The sequence below is a fragment of the Etheostoma cragini genome, chromosome 4 (genome assembly GCF_013103735.1).
Source record: "Etheostoma cragini isolate CJK2018 chromosome 4, CSU_Ecrag_1.0, whole genome shotgun sequence".
In the NCBI taxonomy this organism is placed as follows: Eukaryota; Metazoa; Chordata; class Actinopteri; order Perciformes; family Percidae; genus Etheostoma; species Etheostoma cragini.
The window spans coordinates 22825037-22836762 of NC_048410.1; the positions used below are offsets into that span (position 1 = coordinate 22825037).

An 11726-nucleotide genomic window follows, 5' to 3' on the forward strand; every position below is an offset into this window, starting at 1 on the left:
GCAGTTCTGAAGGCAAAAGGGGGTCCAACCCGTTACTAGCATGGGGTACCTAATAAAGTGGCCGGTGAGTGTATTTCTGCTGTCATATCTTTATACATATCAGATGTTTTTAACAACTCACAACTTCACAGATGTTTATTTTTTCTTTTTTTTAGGTCTTTTCTGTGAATGTTTCATGTAACTTTGGGGATTTTAATTATTATTCCTTTTCTTTGAGATGATCTAAAATAAATTCATGTTTTTGCAGTGTTTCCAAATTGACTTTTCTCTGGCTTGTCATTATTTCCAAAAGGAGCACATTTTGTCTCCTTTTCCAAGACTTTTTTTATGTGACACATTCAGATTCCTTACCTGCATCCAGCGATCCCCTCTGTTCACATACTCCTGGCAAATCTTGAGCTTGTAACCGCTTTTTGCGACAAGGTTCCTCATTCCTTTAAGGAACGGGTTGTTATCAGCAGTGCTGTCAAGGTGAGCACAGAGGAAGAAGATTTCATTAAGCAATACTTTGTCCGTTCAAAATGCTGATTCAGTAGTGACATGTAAAACCACAATGACAAATCCTTTACAGGCGTCATTTTCTTGGTAGCACAAGTTAGAATTAAGGGAATTTGCCATACTGTAACATTGTGTTGACACATCTATTGTCACCATCCTCTTTATTATTCATCAGTCGGCTCTTACTTGCAAACGAACACCTCCACTGGCTGGAGGGTGTTGGGTGTCATGATCCACGGTGCCACTCGGAATACGACTGTGTCTGTGAAGATAGGCGTCTCAGGGATATCCTGTCAAAACACAAGAGGCTGCTGAGTATTCCCAGCTGCACTCCTCTTCTCTCTTTCTTTTTTATTCCACCAACAATGATACAAACACAAACAAAAACATACAATCTATACATATATCTACATACATCATCAACACACATAATACTTTTATTGCAAAGACTATATAATTTAAACAACAAAAACATTGTATTTTACTATAGTAAATTCACATGCCAATGTAACTTCAGCTAGGTTGTCATTTCATGTGAAAATTCATTCTTAACTTTAGAAATAGTTGTTTGACAAAAACAAATCTCATGTCATAGTGCATCTGCTAGCTTCGTAGAGAGCCTTCAACCAGAATGAAAAGAGGAAGAGTGGGAGAATTGATTGAAAGCTATGGAAATAAATATTGAGTGGGCCTTGAGTTAAGAATGTTACTCAAACTATATTGTTTTTTTTGTTTTGTTCAAGTTCATCATGTACAGTTAGAGTAGTCATATATATATATATATATATATAGAGCGGCAAAGATGAATCGATTAGTCATCAACAATTACATTAATTAGCGATTATTCAGTTAGACATTTTTCATGAAGAAAAAGTTCTAAGATTTCAGGTTCTTGTAAATGTTTTAAATAGTTTCTTCACTCCTCTATGACAGTAAAGTGAATATCTTGGAGTTATGGAAAAAAACAAGACATTTAAGGAGGTCATGTTTGCTTCGTAAACCCAACTACTAATCGATTAATCAAGGGAAATAATCTAGAGATGAATCAACGGATGAAAACAATCATAAGCTGCAGCCCTTGTCTTATAGAGAACCGATGTTTAAATAGCAGAAGGAACTCATGGTAGGAGATGACATAGAGCTGTGTCACATGGTGCGTGTCATGTTGCAGATCTCACATGGGCGATGGGCTCTAACAGACTGAGGTTGATATTGACGAGCCCATTGAAGTCGTTGTCAGGAAACCTGAGGCCCTCCACGTGAAATGTTGTCTCTGCTACGCCTCCAAGGTAAGGCACTTCCTGGGACAGGACGTCCCTGCTCAGCATCAGTGGATAGTTCTTCACAAAGTTGGTATACAGGAATTTGTCCACTTGAATCAAGAACAACAAAAACAATGCTCAAATGCTGAGGCAGTTTATTGGAAGAAAATTCCAAAAAAATCAAGCTAGTAAAAAAGGGTTTAAAGATATCAAATTAAAACACAGTGCCTTAAAGCTATAGTGCATAGTTTCTGTCTCCCCAATGAGGAATTCTAAGTAATGACAACAAAAAACTTGTGCAGCATCCACATGATACAAGCCTTCTGTGATCACCCTTCCTCTGTGCAGTTTGTGTAGCCAACTACAAAAAAAAGGTAATTGTCTTTGCTCACTTTTCTGCACACAAACGTCGCCGGATGACACCAGTTTCTGAACAAAAATTACTGAGAAATCCAGAGAGAGTTGTGTGGAGCTGATGGTCTTAATTAGATTTTTGTCAACTCATTTGGCACCGGCTTGAATGTAACAGACTTTCATTGATATCCCAAAAATTACGCACTAAAGCTTTAATTACCCAGCTGAATGACATGCATGTTGCATCATCCATCTTTACTCACGCAGTGTGTTTTCCTTAGCTCCAGGGGATCTGGACCTGAAGACTCGGACACTCTCGGCGTGCCCCTGAGAGATGTGCATGGTGAGCTTGTAGCCCTCGGGGAGCTTGGCAGGGCCTCTGGTCCGCAGCACCATGACCGACATGTCCTTCAGATCTGTACATTATGGTGATGTTCAGCCAGGTGTGTCATGGATTGTAAATGCATGGGTTGCAATGGTTTTGTTTTGGGGTTTTTTACGCTTTTGAACTCTGAAGTTAAATACTACAATCGATGTGGGGGGATATTTACAATAACTACTGGGAAGTACACACACCCACCTATAATGAATAACATCTGTTTTTCACATTTGAGCTAAACTGCTTTGCCTACTGCCGTCATTTGAGAGGTCTGCTTTATTAACCTGCCCTTTACACTCACACAGAGGTCAGATTTGTAGTTTAATCACACTTATTTACCTTATCAACACTTTCATCTGCTGACTTTGCGAAAGCAAATATGAGTGGCCTTGTATTGCTGTAATAAAAGAGTGAATGGTGCAGAGTGAACAAAAGAGAGCTACACTATTTTACCTGACACCTTGGTGACAAAGTCGTGTTCCCAATCTGGTTTTTTGTTCCGGTACTTCTGCTCTGAGTCACAGTTGACCAATAGGATGGCTCCGTGCCCATTAGGACCCCATTTCCAGGATCCCTAATAAGTTTCCAACAAACCAGATGTGAGTGAATTTGACTTGCGGGAAGATCTAAAGATACATAAAGTTTTGTGAAACAGCTTAGACTTTGACTTCAGCAACAACCCTGCTATGTATCGAACTTACAAAACACAACCAATATGGAAAGAACACATGTTTAAACAACCCAAATCGGAGAGAGATCTTGCCTCTGAAGGAGAAAATGATCTGATAACATCCACCAGTCTGAAGAAAATGAATAATATGCAGCGCTGAGTTTGTCACACTTGTCAGGTTATTGTTTATCAGAAAGTTAAAAGAAAACATTTCCTTTATTAGGTTTCAGGTTTTGTACGGCAGTCGGACACATTTGAGCTCACCTTATTAACGTTGTTTTTCTCCACAACACCGTCTCTGTCAGCATCCACATCCAGAGAGATCTCTGCACGACAGACACGGTTTATTAATCACAGAGTGCCATGCATGTCTCCAGAACTGTAGGGGCAAAAAATCTCAAAAAAACTACCCACGGTACGCCATGTTGCTGTAACTTACCAACAGCTGTCAGGTGCAGGACTGCTCTCCCCAAGACCTCTTTATTCTCACCATAGTACTGGACAGACAGCTTAAAAAACAAAAGCACAAGTAATTTAGTTAGAATTGTAAAATCTTAAAGAAGCATCAAGACTGACATAAAACTAGACAATTAAATAAAAGCCTTTAAGCAATCATTTCTCTTCAACTCGCTTCAAAGAGAAGCACAACACATCAAGTGGTAAGGTGGTGTCATAAAATAATAAAGCTTATAGTTAGGGCTGGCTCAGGAGAGTCCCTAATCATTCCTTAGTTACGCTGCTTTAGGCCTAGACTGCTGGGGGACTTCCCATGATGCACTAAGCACCTCTCTCTTCCTCCTTCTCGCCATCTGTTTGCAACCTCATTTCATTATTGCATGTTACTAACTCAACTTCTTCCCTTTCCTAGAGTCTTGTGCTCTCTCGCCCCCGGAGTCTTGTGCTCTCTCGCCCCTCTCCTCTCTCCTACTATCGCTTCCTGCAGGCGCTTTTGGCTCTGGATCTGTGGGTGGAGTCACCTGCTGCCTCCATGTTCCTGCTCGACACCCTCTGCTACAATTCTCCATGTCTCTCTCTGTCTGTCTGTCTGTGTCTCTCTCTCTCCCTCTTTGTGTCTCTTTCTCTCACTCCCAACCGGTCGAGGCAGATGACCGCCCACCCTGAGCCATGGTTCTGCTCGAGGTTTCTGCTTCTTAAAGGAAGTGTCCTTGCCTCTGTGGCCTAGTGCTGGGTCTTGGTGGGAACCGTTGGGTTTCTGTAAATAACATCCCAGAGTACGGTCTAGACCTGCTCTTTATGGAAAGCACAAAGAGATAACTGTTGTTGTGATTTAGCGCTATATAAATAAAATTGAATTGACTTGAGTGTTTTCTGCATATTCAATGGACTTTGCAAAATTAGAAATATGCAACAACTTATTATAAAAGCACAAGTAATTTAGTTAGAATGAAAACTATGAGTTTCACATTGCAAGGCAAAAAGCTACTGAGCTCTGTTTAATGTTGAACATCTCCTCTGGCTGTTTGAAGAGTGCTACATTATTAACCCTTCTGTTTTCTCAATGTTGTGGTTGTCTTTTTATACACTTCTGTCGCTTTTCCCCCCAAGTGTTTTTTGTCACTTCTTACCCATTTTTAGTCACATTTTTCCTGTGTTTTTACCACATTTGTGAAGCTATTTCAAAAATGTTCTTTTTTTTTTTTTATTGTATTCATTTTTACTCCATTCTGTAAAATTGAATAAAAACACCCAAAATCAATGAAAGTATTGCGCTGATCTTTTATTTTACTTTTGAAGAGTAATGGTTGCATGGAACCATCCACTGTAGTTTTTGACAATTTGGCTAAAAAACCCAAATTTCTCACTGAAAAACTTTTTGAATATGGGTCAAATTTTGAACTGTGGACAAAAGGAAAGTTACTCAAATTAAGAAAAAAGGTACAAATGCGTCGAGGATGATAAGTTTGTCCTTGATATATTTGTAGTTAAAGTCTATTCTAAATCCTAACATTGCTCTAATAACTGCAGAATATTCAGAAGTCACTGATTCTTCGTTCCGCTGTTAAAGATCAGGTTCTCAAACAAACTAATATACAATATCTGAAATGCTGATATTTCTTCAAATCATGGCTGTTTTTGTTTTACATTGAATAATGTTTCTGGGTGTGGGTTTTCTTATTAAATGATGAATCATTTCCTGAAGCTGTTATACTCCTACACCTCAGCACTCATTGGAATCAAGACATTTGACTTGCTGCACTTCTGTTCTACTTTACCTTGCTATCATTTTCAGATTCACTGGCACGGCTCATGCTGATGAGTAGTACAGAGTTTCCATTGAGAGGAATGGGGGAGAGGGGTTCTCCTGGGGTGGGGGGGCTGATGCTGTACTGAACATTGGCGGTGCACTTCACAGAGAAGAACTTGGACCTGGGAGGGGAACTCCTACGAAGAAGAGAAACAGCAGCTTTTGATGCATATTTCATGTTAAACATACTGTTTTAAACATATAATACACGTACAGTGCAGGTGTTAGAGGAAAAAAAAGATTTATATTTTGATATACTGTACAAGTGATGACGAGCAATGACAAATGCAGGGAAGCTCAAATTTCATGACAGGTGGCGAGTATAAGTAGCAGCTGCAGTCATGATAAAGTAAGTCACGCCTTATTCTGTGTTGCTTGGAAGACAGCAACGCCAGAAAAGTGATTCATGCACATATGGTTTTCTTAAAATAAACAATTAGGATGATGTGTGTTCAAACAGACGTGATAAAAAATGACATGAAATTGCAAATAGAAGATGCAGAGGATTTTAAAAGTGGCTGAGTAAAGAACAGCATGTGGTCAAATTTCTTACGCCTTACTTGCAGAGCCTGTTTGAACATGTTGATGCCTCCAGGAAAAAGAAAAATATAGACAACCAAGTCCCTGTTTTTTTTTCTTAAACTGTCTCAGTTTAAGGCATGCTTATATTGTGCCTGAGGTCAAAGACATCTGATAGTTCCACACTATACTACCATCAGATCTCAAGTTTAGCATGTGTCAGCTATTTAGTAGTAATGCCTTTACCACATACTGTAGATCTCTGGAAATAAGAACCATACAGCCACATAACCAACTGAATGTCATCAGTCACGACAAAAACTATGGTCAAGGTCTTAATAAACAATCTAGCTTTAGCTAAACTTTAAATGCATTGTATCCAGTGTATAATGCATTGTGCCCATGCATGCACCGGAGGATGGACTGGTAGCTCGAGAGATTCCAGTTTACCTCCTGGGTGGTGCCAAGGTGCTCTTGAGCAAGGCACTGAACCTTTCTCAACCGCTCATGGCGCTGGTACAGCACTGGCACCCCCCCCCCCCCCCCCCCCCCCCCCCCCCCCCCCCCCCCCCCCCCCCCCCCCCCCCCCCCCCGCCCCCCACTCTGACATCTCTCCTTCAGTGCATGTATAGGACCTGAGCATGTGTGTGTGTTTCAGACCTGTGTGTAATAACAACTGAGTGTAAAGTGTCATTTCCCCATTGGGGATCAATACAGAGTTTAAATTAGTATTATAAATTATTATATATCACTATGATGATGATTGTGTATCAAGTGACAGCCTTTGGCCTTGTGTTCCTCTTGCTGTTTGTTTTTTCTTTGCAGGTAGAGATGGGTGGAGCCATGATATCTTACACCTAGGTTATCCAGGCAGGCAAGTTGTCTGTCTGTCTGTCTGTTTCACACCATCATCATCATCATCATCATCTACACTTTTTGGTTTGGTGGTTTCCTGTTTGTTTGCCATTATTTTAAAAATGGTGTGGTCCACCTCTTTAGCTCACTGAGCCTGGTCTGTGACACTGATCGCTTACATTCCTATCACGTTGGGACACGATCTGTTGTTGGCCGATATGGAGAGAAGGAATGACTACATCTACATCAACAACAACAACAACAACAACAACAACTCTTTTAACACTTTCAATACTAAGTATTGCTTTAAAACTAACCCATTCTTTAAGATTTGAAAACAGGGCCACTGTTCATGACAAGGCCTTGAGAATGGGTGTCTTCTCAAATAATAGCACACTTTTACTTTATGGATATTACAAAAAACCCTCAGAGCCCTTGGGAGTCCGGAACATGTGTCAGTCTCCCACTCTGCCCAGTTTGTAATCAAGCCTTGCTCTGTTATGCTGTGGAGGCTGGCATTTGGCACAACGTGTTGCCTCCATTTCTTTAGTACAAACTCTTTTCTGTTGGACAGCAACAATGGAGGACTGTTGACTGTATCCAGTCTACAGGTCCACCGTTGACATCTGCATACAAATGACACCCGACCCACAGCTCTATTGATGTGTGATAACAATGGAATTCCTAAACACTCAGCTCCTAGTTTATTAGGTACACATCTAAAATGCAGTCTAATACAACAGTCCTGCAGTATATTCTACATTCATGATGGTTAAATTCAGATTTTGGCTTAGAGAGGTTTTGTTTCCATGATCATTTGGAGGATGCTCTATATTTAGTCTACCCTTATTAATGTCATTGAGGTGGAGTAATTCAACAGCACAATAACTAGAGCTGCCAAACAGTTGACTCAACCCTTCTCTTAAACAGTTTCAATAGAACCTAAACATTATAAACTTAATGAAGGGAGGATGTATTGTAGGGCTGTTGTATTAGTCTGGACAGGTTTTAGATATGTATAGGCTACCTAATAAACTGGTAAAACTGAACGACTCATTTTAGCCCTGGATGAAAACAGCTGGCAGGTCCACATCCTTCAAATAAAAATGTAAAAAGAGACATAGGCAACACACTAGATTTAAGCAGTGTAAACCATAAACAGTAACCAAAAATATGATATAATGTCAAATATTTTCAGAGAAGAATGTGGGTGTTTTCACAAAAGAACAAAAATGTATTCACAATGGAATAGATCATGACATAGGCTACTCTAGGTAAACTCCACAAACAACTTGCCATAAATATAGTATAGGGTGTGTGTGCGTGCGTGCGTGCATCCCGCTGAACGAGTTTACCTGTTCAGCTGGACGTTAAGTTCCGAGCCAACCACGCATACGATGCTTGTAGTGTGGTGATAACCTAAGCTGAGAGTCCGGGGGTGAAGCATGGCTGCAGTCCTCCCGCCGTGTGTGAGCCACTCAGACTGCTCGGCTACTGACACTAATGCTGATTGTTCCGTTATCAGGAAGCGAACAGTAGACCTGCACACTGCCAGGTCAGCAGCAAGTAAGCCATAATAAAGGCTGCTAAAAATGGCTGCTGACCAATCAGAGCAGAGTGGTTGCCGAGGGGGGGGGGGGGGGGGGGGGGGGGGGGGGGGGGGGGGGGGGGGGGGGGGGGGGGGGGGGCAGCGTCTGTCTGTGTACATATCAGGTGGAGCAGCCATGGAGTAGCACGAGAAGAATAACATACAAAGCCTGCGGGATAATCATGTTCTAAATACAAAATACCAGTAGGCTAGGCTAAGCTAGGCTAGGCTATGAACCTACAAACCGTGGGCTAAAAAAGTAGTTATCCATGTTATTGGCTATAGCCTATGTCTCTTACAGTCGTTATCAAATTTCAGCTTACCTCTTCAGAGAGGCCTTTAAATATGTGCCGATAACATGGACGGTACTCTGTCGGTTTTCTGTGTCCAGGCGACATGTCACTTCTTTCTTCTTGGGTAACACAAGAGCAGATGTATCGGTGCGGGACACTCTTTGCGACATGGTTGGTTGCGGTTTTGCTCAGACTTGAAGGATTTCTGGAAGTTTGTTCGATGTTTGAATTGGAGACAAACTGGCAGGGAGTAGGAGTGATAAAACCCACATAAGCCTATGTGAACTGATGCATTTCATTTCTCCAGTTGATAGGTGTGGCTGCTTACGGAAAGGTGAGGCTTCTGTTCTGCAGGGTTTCCCAAGGTGCACATGCGCGGCCATATGAAGCCATTTTTACGCTCTTGCTCTCGAGTTTATTTTTCCCTATATTCTTGTTATCTTGCACACTTATACAGTATGTATCTTTAAGGCATACTGAGTCTGCCTTCCATGCTGTAGGCTACCTGTAGCACTTTGGGTCAACTGTTGGTTTAATTGTGCCATACAAATAAAATGATTTGACTTGACTTGAAATGTTTTTTACACAAACTAGACCTAAGTTAAAAACCAATAGCCTACGAACTTTGTTTACATTTGTAGGCTACTATACTCCTACTAATAATAATGATTTTGATTATATTGATTTCAAAGGGGCAATATGTGTTTGATAGGCGCGAATATATACAGTATAAAAAATAGCTTCATTTTAAATGCGATTTGTGAAATTATCCTCAGGGACGTCAGGTTAGGTTAATTGAATGACTACTCAGACAGGATCTTACGTATGAAACTCTTAAAAGGCATCGGAAATGACCAGTAACAACAAGGAAGTTTCATACAGGACATTTGCATGGCTTCTCCCACATAAATGTGTTATCCCCACTACAATGAAATAATTACAATATTTCACCACAATAACTGATCTCACAAACACATATGTTTAAAGATTTGTGACGATCATAGGCTATAGCCTAACAAATGTGAATTATGTGAAATGAAAGAAGTCAGAATGTCAGTATACATTAAAATTCTAGAACACTCAAAACAATCCCAAGCTGGAAGCCAAGTATGTAACATGATGAAAACCAAAACCATAACCATATATACTAACCCCCTAACCCTAAGGCCATACAGATAACTCATTAACTCTACTGGGAAAATTCCCCATCCACAAAGCTAAGTTCTCAGTCTCAGCTGGCATTTGAACCTTTAGAATTTTCAATCAGTTTATTTATTTAACTATTATTATTTACTGATTTGCTATAGTGTGCTGTCCTACATTTAATATCAGAAAAATGTAACAGCTTGCATTCATACTGTCCTGTAAATAAAGGCATGCATCCTGAAAATAAACTCATTTATTGCCTTATTAAAAATAAATACAGGACTTTATTGAGTATCAAAATATGATGCCGAACTGTTTTATAATTGAATTGAATGGAGAGACAGCAACAAAAAGAAAGAAAAGAAAAAAACTTTATTAAAAGAATCAGAGCATGGATGTCGGGTACCACAAAAACACATTGGACACATATCCAATAGGATTCTTGCACACGTTTGACAGGCTTAAGAACGGACTAATGGAATACCTGGAAATATGCTGAAAGGGCGGGATCTAGACTATGTCATCAACTCTAGACGCTTTGTTGTTCTTGCGGGACACAGACGGAGAAAATAATGTTTAATTCGTTGTAAACAACCCGGGATAAGTAAAGATACCATTTCACATGGTTCGATATAATCAAACGCCAGCCAATCACAGAGTTAAACCAATCTCGGCTGGTAAAAGTGGCGTATTTGTCGGACCAAATCAGCGCAGCATTGAGCTAGTTAGCTTTAAAGTTAGCTACGCTTGAGTGTGTCCACTGACCAGATTGGAGCGGAAGAAATTCCAAGCACTGGGAAGAAGGAAAGAAGTCACTGCTGGGATGCCTTACGCAAGTTAGGAAAAATGTATTTTAATGTTCCGCCTTGAATCATAACACTATAAACGTGAAGCATGTGTTTGTTTGACTGATATCAAATTGCAGGAACGATTTGATGGTGGATTTGTAACAGTTAGCTAGCTAACGCATCAGTTTAGCGAGTTAGCCACGTAGCTAACGTTACGCAGCCCTCGGTAGGAGGACATTTAAAATGGCGGAGGGCTGGCCCATTCCATCGGCCCTTGTCTTGATGCTGTTGAGTTTGAGTGCCTGGGCTCTGGAGTCTTGTCCCGCTCCTTGCTCGTGTTCTAAAGGACAAGATGCAGTCCATATTTTGGACTGCAACAGGAAAAGGCTGTCGACGGCTCCTGTGGACCCACCGGAGGGGATAACTCAAGTGTGAGTACATAACCGGTTAGACGCAAGTTGTGTTGATGTAACGTTAACGTCGGTCTTGTACCACTGATTTGTTGCTCCAGCGAGGGATGCATCATAGATAGATAGATAACGCTACTTACTTTATGGATATTTACTTACTTAGCTAATTATTTTCTATTTAGCAATCCGTTGCCTGGGGATTTTCACTTTTCAAATTCACGAACAAAAAAACACGTTACTAATATGAGTTAAATATGTAAAAAAAGTATAGCCTTTTTAAATGCGCACGCATACATAGCGCAGATGTATTTGTACACATAAGTATTGTACTTTTCCCAAGTTTAAGTGAATATAAAGAATGAAAAGCCTCATGCGATAAGTGATAACGTTCAATATTGAGATAGCATATTATTTGCGATAAACATACCAATATTTTAAGTGTACTCAGTCCTGTCTCACTCTGCTGCTTTCTGTGTTAGTCTAGTTTTCTACTGATATTTTCTGTTATCAGCGATGTATCGCAGCCTTTCACAATGTGTTTATTGCGCAAGTTTATATTACGATGATGATAAATAAAAAGAAACAATATTTTACACAAAACAATCCTTATTTTAATTATCAAGACATTAGTGGAACACTTAAGAATGATCATCATAGCCAAACTCATTTATAACGGAATTATTATTTAATTATATATA

At 40.2% G+C, this 11726-nt stretch overlaps 2 protein-coding genes across 3 annotated transcripts in view; one reads left to right on the forward strand and one right to left on the reverse strand.

The window, feature by feature from the left end:
- padi2 (peptidyl arginine deiminase, type II) overlaps window positions 1–8988 on the reverse strand; it is a 13324-nt gene extending 4336 nt beyond the window's left edge. The window contains exons 1-9 of one of the 2 annotated variants that reach the window (XM_034868320.1): window positions 8715–8988; window positions 5398–5566; window positions 3603–3672; window positions 3428–3489; window positions 2947–3067; window positions 2378–2530; window positions 1677–1870; window positions 685–788; window positions 352–463 (exon numbers count right to left, since the gene is read on the reverse strand). In XM_034868320.1, the coding sequence (XP_034724211.1) occupies window positions 352–463; window positions 685–788; window positions 1677–1870; window positions 2378–2530; window positions 2947–3067; window positions 3428–3489; window positions 3603–3672; window positions 5398–5566; window positions 8715–8854 (1125 nt within the window). In that variant the 5' untranslated portion in view covers window positions 8855–8988. Of the gene's footprint in view, window positions 1–351; window positions 464–684; window positions 789–1676; window positions 1871–2377; window positions 2531–2946; window positions 3068–3427; window positions 3490–3602; window positions 3673–5397; window positions 5567–8158; window positions 8418–8714 lie in introns of those variants that run through there. The other variant, XM_034868321.1, reaches the window with a different exon arrangement.
- A 1332-nt stretch (window positions 8989–10320) lies between these two features.
- Window positions 10321–11726, forward strand: part of lrig2 (leucine-rich repeats and immunoglobulin-like domains 2) — a 23657-nt gene continuing 22251 nt past the window's right edge. Inside the window, exon 1 of the mRNA XM_034868311.1 lies at window positions 10321–11049. Coding sequence (XP_034724202.1) covers window positions 10862–11049 — 188 coding nt within the window. The 5' untranslated portion in view covers window positions 10321–10861. The remainder of the gene's footprint in view (window positions 11050–11726) is intronic.